Source organism: Eimeria acervulina, genomic scaffold (assembly GCF_000499425.1).
Source record: "Eimeria acervulina Houghton genomic scaffold, Eah_scaff248, whole genome shotgun sequence".
NCBI classification, from domain to species: Eukaryota; Apicomplexa; class Conoidasida; order Eucoccidiorida; family Eimeriidae; genus Eimeria; species Eimeria acervulina.
The window spans coordinates 1-10600 of record NW_013549973.1 but is presented as its reverse complement, the minus strand read 5'-3'; the positions used below and the strand labels follow the sequence as shown (position 1 = coordinate 10600).

The window sequence follows — 10600 nt, the reverse complement described above, 5'->3', positions numbered from 1 at the left end:
GGCGGTTGGTCGCCCCCCTGCTGCTGCTGCTGCTGTTGCTGTTGCTGTTGCTGCTGCTGCTGCGGCGGAGGGCTTAAGTGCTATCTCACCAGCGGTTGTTGCTGCTGCTGCAGAGGACACCTCCCGCTGCAGTATAAGACTTGTGCAGGAGATAGCGCATGCGTTTTGGAGGGCAGCAGCAGCAGCAGCAGCAGCAGCAGCACCAGTGTTGCACGCCGCAGTTTTACTGCGGCTTGCTGCTGCTGCCTCCTGTGGGGAGGCTAAAAAGGAGAATGCAGCAACAGCTGCTGCTGCTGCTGCAGAAGGTGTGCAGGAGAAAGCTCCAGCAGTAGCTGCTGCTTGTGCTGCTGCCTGCGCGCAGCAGCAGCAGCAGCAGCAGCAGCAGCAACACGAGGAAGGCTGCTCCTGTGCTGCTGCAGCTAAACAAGAAGATTAGCAAGAAACGATATCTTCGCTGCATACAAAATAACCCTTGCCTTTTCTAGGAGGCGCCGCTACTGCTGCTGCTGCTGCGGCTACTGGCAGCTGCTGCAGCAGCCGCAGCAGCAGCAGCAGCAGCAGCAGCACGCTGCTGCAGGTCTTCTGCGGTTCTACGAAGCAACCACACTTTTTAAACTTTTCTTAGCCATTATATCCTTAGTAAAAATTTCTTAGCAGCTTTTGCTGCTTTGAGACGTATTGCTGCTACTTCATTTCTAACTGCAGCAGCAGCAGCAGCAGCTGCTGCTGCTGCTGCTGTCGCTAGGGCTGTTTTAGCTGCTGTTCTCCTCTCTACGTTGTTGCTTCCCAGAGGCTGAAGGCAATCTGCTATTGCTGCAGTGTGTGCTGCTGTTTCTGTTGCTGCTCTGTACTAGCATGTTCTATAGCTGCAGTTACTGCTGCTGCTGCTGTTGCTGCTGCTGCTGCTGCTGCCCCGCATGCACAGTTCCGGATGTGTGTGATTGCTGGAGCAGCAAATTATTGTATAGGCTGTTCTGCTGCAGCACAAATGATTCGTAGACAGCAGCAGCAGCAGCAAGACAACCACCAGCAGCAGCATCCCGCCGCAGCAACACGCTGCTGCAACAGGCGGCTGCAGGCAGCAGCAGCAGCGCGCTGAAGTAGCTGCAGCAGCTGTTGCAGCACGGCCCTCTCCAGTGTGGCTGAGGTGTACGTACACCTGATGGATTGTTTTTGTGCATGCAGAGCACTGCTGCTGCTCCCCACACAGGCCTAGTAGCCTAGTTAGCTGCAGCAGCAGTAGCGCTGCTGCCAAATGCAGCAGCAGCAGCAACAGCAGATCCGCTGGAGATAGCAGCAACGGGTTCAATGCTAGCTGTAGCAGCAAACAGTAGCTTCGGTAGCTGCCGTAGCAGCAGCAACAGCACCTCTAGTAGATGCAGCAGCAGCAACAGCACCTCTAGTAGATGCAGCAGCAGCATTCATCTATCGGGGCTCTGCAGCTCCCAGTAAAGCTTGCTAAACCCTAAACCCTAGCTAGACCCTAAACCCTAGCTAGACCCTAAACCCTCGCTAAACCCTAAACCCTCGCTAAACCCTCTAGCAAAACGCACAGCAGTCTGTTATTCGCGTTGCTGCAGTCTTTAAGAGAGCGACAACACTGAAAGATGTGCCGCCTCATGCTGCTGCTACTACTGCTGTTGCTGCTGCAGCTGTCGGTGCTGCTGCTGCAGCTGCAGCAGCAGCAGCAGCAGCAGATATTTGAAGCGAAGCTTCACATTCCGAGCTTCGTACGTCTCCAATGCCTCCTCTTGCTGTTGTACCTGCAGCAGCAGCAGCAGCAGGAGTAACAACACGCACCATAAGTGATCGTACAGCTGCTGCTGTTGCTGCTGCTGCTGCTGCTGTTGCTGCTGCTGCTGCTGCTTACTTGATCTTGCAATCTGTCTTCATCCTAACCCAATGGGGGATTTGGCGGTTTTGCTTCTGCTTCTTCCCCAGCCTCTTCTTCAGATTCAAACCCTTAATCGAACCCTGCAGCAGCAGCAGCAGCAGCAGCAGCAACAGCAGCAGCAGCAGCGCATGCAGTGGATACTGATAGCCCTCCCCACGCAAACAACAGAGCAGCAGCAGCAGAAGCAGCAGAGTATATCGCACAGCTTCCAATGCAGCACAAAAAATGAAACGAGTAAAGGTTTTCTCTGCGGCTGCTGCTGCTCCTGCTGCTATCTGCCGCTGCAGCAGCAGCAGCAGCAGCTGCTGCTGCTGCTCCTGCGCTTGCTGCTGCCTCAACGGAAGATGCAACAAATAAACCAAAGATGATTCAAAGAGCCTTCAAATGCCTTGGAGGGAATTATGTACCCTCATCAGAGCCTGCTGCTGCTGCTGCTGCTGCTGCTGCTGCCGCTGCTGCTGCTGCTGCTGGGCCGTTCACACCCGCCATAGCAGCAGCAACAGCAGCAGCAGCAGCAGCAAAACTGCACTTTTAAACGTATTTAACTGGTGAAACCAAGAGAGAAAGGCGAAGGGATGCTCAGAAAAGAAACAGCGGCAGCAGCAGCAGCAGCAGCAGAGCCACCCACCATCTTCAGTCGCGCCTTTGCACCGGGCGTTTGCGGTGTATAGGCAGCTATAAATACAAGAAAATATAGAAAAATAAATGTTTTTTATAACAAACGCGGCCTTTCATGCGCCTGCTGCTGCTGCTGTTGCTGCTGCTGCTGCTTGGGGCTGTACCCCACAGGGGCAGCTGCTGCTGCTGCTGCTGCAGGCAGCAGCAGCAGCAGCAGCAGCAGCGCCGCAGCAGCAGCTGAGCAGCAGCAGCAGCAGCAGCAGCGTCACGCGTTGGTGCTGCTATTAGAAGGCAATTCTTCGGTCTTTAATTAAAAAAGCAAATTTGAATTAAAAAGAATTTTAAAATAGCAATAGAAGGCGCTGCCCACATCTGCTGCTGCTGCTGCTGCTGCTGCTGCTGCCCGCGCCCCAGGCGTCCTTGCTGCTGCTGCTGCTGCTGCTGCCGCTGCTGCTGCAGCAAGTGCTGCGAAGACACGTACATACAAACCTTGTTGATAAAATCATATAAAAACAAAAATAAAAAGAATTTATAATTTCTATTGTTATCTAACTAAGGGAACATAGAGTGAACAGCCGCAGCAGCAGCTGCTGCTGCTGCGGCTGCTGCTGCTGCTGCTGCTGCTGCTGCTGATGGGCCATCGACTCGAGAGCAGTGAGGCACGGCAGCAGCAGTAGCAGCAACAGCAGCAGCAGTAAACACCTCCTTTTTCTTACACCTACTTATACTACAGTGTTGTTGCTGCATTATTGTAAGTATTTGTGCTGCCAAGACATTTAATGCAAGCAGCAGCAGCAGCAGCAACAGCAGCAGCAGCAGCACGTTGCTCTCCGACCACCGGATCGGTCTCCGCCTCCAGCTTAACTGCAGCAGCAGCAACATCAGCAACATCTGCTGCTGCTGCTAGATAAGTGCTACTCAAACGCTTCTTAGCTTTTATATTTTGCTGCAGCGGGAGGCAGCAGAAGCCTCTGCTTGCTGCTCCGTCTCCGGTGTACGCACACCGCACACTCGGCGTTCGCTCCCCAAGGGACAGCAGCAGCAGCAGCAGCAGCAGCAATAGCAGCAGCAGCAACAACAACAACAACAGCAAGATTGAGTTCCGCTACAGCAGCAACAACGGCAGCAAGTTGGTTTTCAGCTGCAACAACAGCAGCAAGTTGATTTTCAGCTGCAGCAACAGCAGCAAATTCGCTGCTGCTGCTGCACATGCAAATGAGCAGCACCTGCCGCTGCTGCTGCTGCTGCTCTCCTGTTGCTGCTCCGTTGCTGCTGCTGCTGGATTTTGATAGCCGTTAACGAGCAGCAGCTACAATGGCGAAGAGGAATCTGCTGCTGCAGCTGTTGCTGCTGCTGCTGTGTGCAGCAGCAGCAGCAGCAACCGGACTACACCGCAGCCTAAACAACTTCTCCTTAGCTGCGTCCAGCACGAGCAGCAGCAGCAACAACAACAGCAGCAGCTACATCAGCGAGAACAGCAGTACCATCACCGCCGGTAGCAGCAGCAGCAGCAGCAGCAGCAGCAGCAGCAGACTCCAAGGGTTGCGGCTGCATGCACCAAATGAAATTCCGACGTCGGCGCTGCAGCTGCGTTTAGATGGAGAAGAAAACAAAGTGCTCCGCACCCTTTGTAGGCCCGTGCTTAGGGTTTAGGGTTTAGGGTTTAGGGTTTAGGGTTTAGAGTATAGGGTTTAGGGTTTAGGGTGTACGGGGTAGTGTTTAAGGTTTAGGGTGTAGAGTGTAGGGATTAAGGATTAGGGTTTAGGGTGTAGGGATTAGGGTTTAGGGTGTAGGGATTAGGGTTTAGGGTTTAGGGTGTAGGGTTTAGGGTATAGGGTTTAGGGTGTAGGGTTTAGGGTTTAGCAGCCCCTATGGGGGCTGTGGACCCTAAAGAGCGCTGAGCGCTAAACCCTAAACCCTAAACCCTAAACCCTAAACCTCAGTTGGCACTGTACAAACCCTAGGCAACTACCGACTCTCGACCCTGCTGCCTCCTCGCTTCGCGCTCCTTTCCCTTTAAACCCTAAACCCTAAACCCTAAACCCTAAACCCTAAACCCTAAACCCTTGTTGCTGCTGTTGCTGCAGCTTACGAAGTATTTGAGAACAGCCGCGAGGAGTTAATTTGCAGCGTTGGATTCATAAAAATAAAATCGGCGGAGTGGAAGTCAGGAAATAATTCCTGTTCCTCTGTATGGAGCTGCAAATCTGCACTCGCGACCCTCTGTAAACCCTAAACCCTAAACCCTAAACCCTAAACCCTAAACCCTAAACCGTAAACCCTAAATAATAACCCCTTCGTTTTAGATTGGAAACGCTGAAGAACCCTTAGTCTTGAAACCTAACATCGTAGTCTAAACCCGTAGCCCTTAACCCTATATCTAAACCCTAAACCCTAAACCCTAGGGAAACGCTGGACGATGACAAGCAGAAACACTAAACCCTTAGCAGCAAAACCCCAGCAACAAAACAGCAGCCTGGGGTCAGTAACTGCATGCGGATTCAAGAGAAAGAAATGTATACTCAGGACTAGGGTTTAGGGTTTAGGGTTTAGGGTTTAGGGTTTAGGGTTTGGAGTGTAGGTAACGACAAACAAAACTGCAAGTTTCTGCCTGCTGGAAAAGCATCGGCTGCTGCGGACTCCTCCGGCTATGCATTTGTCTCCGTAAGGGTTTAGGGTTTAGGGTTTAGGGTTTAGGGTATTCTTCTGTCTCTTTTCTCTGTCCCTGTTGTGTCTTCATATGTCTCTCTCTCTCTCTCTCTCTCTCTCTCTCTCTCTCTCTCTCTCTGTATTTCTCTCTACTTTTTGTCTATTTTATCTACATATATATATATATAAATATATATTTATGTAGATGTATCTATATATACGTATATATATATATATATATATATATTAATATATATGAATGCTTGGGTTTGAGTATATATTTCTTTGTGTACTTCTTCATCCGTCTCTCTCTTTTATTTATTTATTTATTTATTTATTTATTTATTTATTTATTTATTTATTTATTTATTGTTTTATCTCTCTTTGTTTTTACTTCAATCCATCTGTCTCTGTCTCTGTTTTATGTGTCTCTGTTCGCCTCCTTATTTGTTTTTGTTTGTCTCTGCAGTGTATGTGCTGCTGCTGTTGCTGCTGCTGTTACTTTTTGCTTCTGCTGCTGCTCCTTGCGGTGTATCTGCTGCTGTTTACTTCTTTTGTTGCTGCTGTTGCTGTTGTTTGTATTACTGCCTCCGTATGTATGTATTGCTGTCTCCGTTGTTGCTGCTGCTGATGTGTTGTGTCGTACTTCTTCCTGCTGCTGCTGCTGCTGTTGCTGTTGCTGCTGCTGCTGCTGCTGCTGCTGCTGTTTGGGGTGTATGTACAGTGCGGAGAGATATGCCCATCTGCTGCCAACGCCATGAGGGTCCTTCAGGGACAATTCGACTGTAAGAAAGAAACAAATTAAAAATAAATTAATTAAATTAATTAAAAATAAACTAAAAATAAATTAAAAATAAATTAATTAAATTAATTAAATTAATTAAATTAATTAAATTAATTAAATTGGTTAAATTAATTAATTAAATTAATTAATTTAAGTAAATTAATTAATTTAATTAGTTTAATTAGTTAATTTGTTTATTTGTTTATTTGTTTGCTCGTATATATATTTTATATATACGTATATTTATTTATTTATTTATCTGTTCTGGTTGCTGCTTGTTATATCTACCTAACCAGCCAAGTCCTCTAAGGGTTTAGGGCTTAGGGTTTAGGGTCTAGGGTTTAGGGTTTAGGGTTTAGGGTCTAGGGTTTAGGGTTTAGGGTCTAGGGTTTAGGGTTTAGGGTTTTCGCAGGCGTGCAGCAAAGCAACGCGCAGCAAGTGGTTGGGGCCTCTGCAGGAGGTTTTCTTACAGAGTTTTCAGACATCACCTGGGACACGCTTCTTGGTGCTGCTGCTGCTGCTGCTGCTGCTGTTGCTGCTGCTGCTGCTGCTGTCACTGTTGCTGTTGCTGCTTCTACTGCCGCTGTTGCGTTTGTTGCTGTTGCTGTTGTTGCTCTTGCTCCTGCTGTCTTTGTCGCTGCTGTTGCTGTTGCTGCTTCTGCTTTTGGTGCTGCTGCTGTTGCTTCCGTTGCTGCTGTTCCTGCTGTTGTTGTTGCTGCTGTTGCTGCTGCTGTTGCTGCTGCTGGTCTCCAGGCCTTGCAGTGTCTGCGCGTTTGCTCACCGACATTCTGCTGTCTCTTCATTTCGCGTGCTGCGTTCCTCTTTTTCTTTGTTTATATTTGTCTTGTGCCTCTGCTGCTGCTGCTGCTGCTGCTGTTGCTGCTGCTGCTGCTGCTGCTGCTGCAGAGACAGCAGCAGCTCCTTCTTCTTCTTTGATGAATGCTAGTGGAGGAGAAGAGCCCTTCTACACCTCGCATATTAAAAGCACAAAGAGTTTCTTCATCCACTCTGATGCTGCAGACTCAGACATTCAGTAACCAACCTGCTGCTGCTGCTGCTGTAGCTGCTGCTGCTGCTACTGCTGTAGCTGCTGCTGCTGCTGCTGTAGCTGCTGCTGTAGCTGCTGCTGCTGCTGCTGCTGTGTCGCTGCGCCTTCTGCTGCTGCTGTTGCTGTTGCTGCTGGTGTCGATGATGTTATTCCTGCAGTCTCTGCCCCTACTTCTGCTGCTGTTTCTGCTGCTTCTGCAGCTGCTGCCGCTTGTACTGCTGCTGTTCTGCTGCTGCTGCTGTTGCTGCTACGCCCACTGGCGTGCTGACTATTGCGACCACTATTGTTGCTTCCGTGCCTGTTGCATCCTTGCCTACTGCTGCTGCTTCTGCTGCTGCTGCTGCTGCTGCTGCTGCATCAGGGCAGCTATGTCTACGAGCGGAACTGTATTCTCGAGTGCTGGAGTGAAAGACTACCTCAGCATTTCACCAACAAATTATATATCTAATGTCTGGTTCACTGATGGTTAGGCTTTAGCTGCAGCAGCAGCAGCAGCAGCAGCAGGAGTAGCAATAGCAGCAGTAGTAGCAGCAGCAGCAGCAGTAGCAGTAGCAGCTGAAGCGGTGGCTCTAGCCGTCGTAGAAGTCGCTGCAGCAATGTTTGCAGGCTGCCAGCAGCAGCAAACGGGGCGGCAGCAGCAGAAGCAGCAGCAACACCAACAAGAACAGCAGCATCACCAGCATAATGAACAGCACCTCCATCAGCAGCAGCAGCAGCAGCATCAGCAGCACGATCAGCAGCAACAGCAGCAGCAGCAGGTAGATTTGTTGTGTTGATGTGTCTGCGTGTGCTGCTGCTGCTGCTGCTGCAGCGGGCTCTGTTGCTTTGCTGATTACACCGCAGCAAACATCGCAGCCTACGACTTTAATTAATTCAGGGAAGAGAGACACCGGCACCTGGACTGGAAGCAATAAAACATATGTCACGGAGGTAGACTCAAATGCTGCTGCTGCTGCTGTTGCTGTTGCTGCTGTTGCTGCTGCTGCTGCTGCTGCTGCTGTTGGTGGTGGTGGTGGTGGTGGTGGCGGTGTTGCTGCTGCTGCTGCTGCTGCTGCTGCTGCTGCTGGTCTTGCTGTCTTGCTGCTGCTGCTGCTGGTTCGTTCTGCTGTTTTTGCTGGTGCTGCTGCTGCAGTCTGCTGCTGCAGTCTCCTTCCTCTAAGTCCGCTTATCTTTGCAAGCGGGGTTTGCTGCTGGACCTCGTTGCTTCCACAGCTAGCTAGCTAGTTAGCTAGCTAGCTAGCTAGCTAGCTAGCTAGCTGGGTATTAAGTGGGGTGAAGTGTATTGGGGCTTGTCTTTCAGGGAGTAGATTTTGTTTGTGGAGGGAAAGACACCTTCGTCTACACTGTTGGCCTTACAGTAACCCTAAACCCTAAACCCTAAACCCTAAACCCTAAACCCTTGCTCTTAGGCTTCCCATCTGCTCTAGAATCGAGAATAGCAGCGCCCTGCATGGCTCTTCTGTCCTCCCCGCAATGCATGCCGCGTGTCGGTGGTTTAAGCTTTTTTGGGTTTAGGGTTTAGGGTTTAGGGTTTAGGGTTTAGGGTTTGTGCAGGCAAGGAACTCCAGCTTCCCAGCGAAGGTATATTGCAGCAATGCGAAGTCAAAGGGCTGCATAGGAATCACGGAGTTAAACGACACCCTAAATCAAGAAAGGCCTGCCTCAGTCATGATGGCAGGTAGGGTTTAGGGTTTAGGGTTTAGGGTTTAGTGTTCAGGGTTTAGGGTTTGGGGTTTAGGGTTTAGGGTTTGGGGTTTAAGGGTGATGTGCGCAGGGATCTCCTGCCACCCTAAGGGCACTTCGTTTGCTCTTTTGTTTACTGACGGCACCGTCTTGGCTATGGGCGAAGAATTGCAAGGCGGTGAAATGACGGCTGAAGTCAAGGTGAGGGTTTAGGGTTTAGGGTTTAGGGTTTAGGTGGAGGGCAGGTAAGGTTTAGGGTTTTAGACTTGGGGTTTCTGCTTCGACTCCGGATGAAGTTTAGGCTCCCCGCGAGTCTTATCCCGTTCTCGCTTGCTGTTCAAGGCCGGCTCAACCTAGGGTTTAGGGTTTAGGGTTTAGGGTTTAGGGTTTGGGGTGCTGCAGAACGGCCTGGGCAGGTTCGATGCCTCAAGGAGTCAACGCGTGAAAACCATCGCTGCAACAACAGGGGCCTTTGCTGTTCTTTTGCACAACGGATCTGTCTTTGCTTGGGGAGACACCACAGTCGGTAGGGTTTAGGGTTTAGGGTTTAGGGTTTGGGGAGGCAGCGGTCCTTTCGGTGTTTCCGGATACGGGTTTTTTCTTTCCCTAGGGCTTCTGCAGCTTCAAGCTAGTCAAACGGAGTATGGGGCCCAGGCTAGGCTTTTGAGGGTTTAGGGTTTAGGGTTTAGGGTTTAGGGTTTAGGGCGAGGAGGGTTTTGCAGGAGGAGAATTACCAACCCCGGAGCCCAGCGACTGCTCTGAACTGGTGCGTTACAACCCCGCACACGAACGGCACCTGCCTTGGGGTCTAGGGTCTAGGGTTTAGGGTTTAGGGTTTAGGGTTTAGGGTTTGGGGTTTGTGCGGGCAGATCGCAGCCGACGTAGGGTTTGCTGCTATGACAGCTGGGGGCACCGTCTACTCCTGGGGAAAGGGCATCGTCCTTCCAGCTCGTGTTAACACTGCAGCGTTCCAGGTAAGGGTTTAGGGTTTAGGTTTTAGGGATTAGGGTTTAGAGTTCAGGGTTTAGGATTAAGGGTTTAGAGGTCAGGGTTTAGGGTTTAGGGTTTAGGGTTTAGGGTTTAGGGTTTAGGGTTTAGGGTTAGGGTTTAAGGCTTTTTTGTCGGTGTATGTGGCTTCAGGCGGCCTCCATATGGGCTGAGAGGACTTGCTTTGCTGCTATATCCACTTCAGGTAAGGCGCAAGGGTTTAGGGTTTAGGGTTTAGGGTTTAGGGTTTAGGGTTTGCAAGGGGTTTCTGTGTAGCTCGGTTTGCACGTGCTGCAGTTTCTTTGTATTCTATTCCTCCAGCGTAGAAGGTTTATGGTTTAGGGTGTAGTGTTTAGGGTTTAGGGTTTAGGGTTTAGGGTTTAGGGTTTGCGCTGCTGCAGGGGAGTTGGCAGTGTGGGGGACCAGCACAAGTTCTGCCCCCTTTTGCAACGAGGGTTTTACATCATCAGATTATGTTTCTTTTCAAGAGGTTAAAGATCGTCTGTCATCAGGAGTTAAGAGTCCGCAAACTCTAAACCCTAAACCCTAAACCCTAAACCCTAAGCAGCTGTCAGTTGGAGAGTACTATCTGTCTTTTTGCGTGTATATGCACGGAGTTGTGCATGGTTCAATGCTCCCTAGGGTTTACGCTTTAAGGTTTAAGGTTTAGGGTTTAGGGTTTAGGGTCTAGGGTTTGTGCGCAGTGGTTCGCTTCAACGAGCGAGCAGCAGCAGCAGCAAGACAGCGGGAAGCGACAGCCACAACGCAGACATCGTGGGAGTTGATTTCGTGGGGCGATCCCGAGGCGGGAGGAGTCGCTCCCAACAGCCTTCATTCTGTTGCTAAAAACGGAGTCAAAAGTGAGGGTTTAGGGTTTAGGGTTTAGGGTTTAGGGTTTGCGCGATACGGGGTAATGCGGGGGGGGGGGGGGGCGGGG

At 50.4% G+C, this 10600-nt stretch overlaps 2 protein-coding genes across 2 annotated transcripts; one reads left to right on the top strand and one right to left on the bottom strand.

Moving 5' to 3' along the window:
- Positions 1–6519: 6519 nt before the first annotated feature.
- EAH_00028300 (hypothetical protein) lies at positions 6520–6732 on the bottom strand (the record flags this gene model as incomplete). Its single annotated transcript, XM_013396339.1, has 1 exon — positions 6520–6732. The coding sequence occupies one exon, from the start codon at positions 6730–6732 to the stop codon at positions 6520–6522; it is 213 nt and encodes a 70-aa protein (XP_013251793.1).
- An 857-nt stretch (positions 6733–7589) lies between these two features.
- Positions 7590–10523, top strand: EAH_00028290 (hypothetical protein, conserved; the record flags this gene model as incomplete). Its single annotated transcript, XM_013396338.1, has 9 exons — positions 7590–7751; positions 8548–8671; positions 8768–8877; positions 9079–9202; positions 9399–9442; positions 9546–9650; positions 9817–9868; positions 10065–10184; positions 10368–10523. Coding segments are annotated over 9 exons (997 nt in total), but the record flags the coding sequence as incomplete, so codon positions are not given.
- Between the last annotated feature and the right edge of the window lie 77 nt (positions 10524–10600).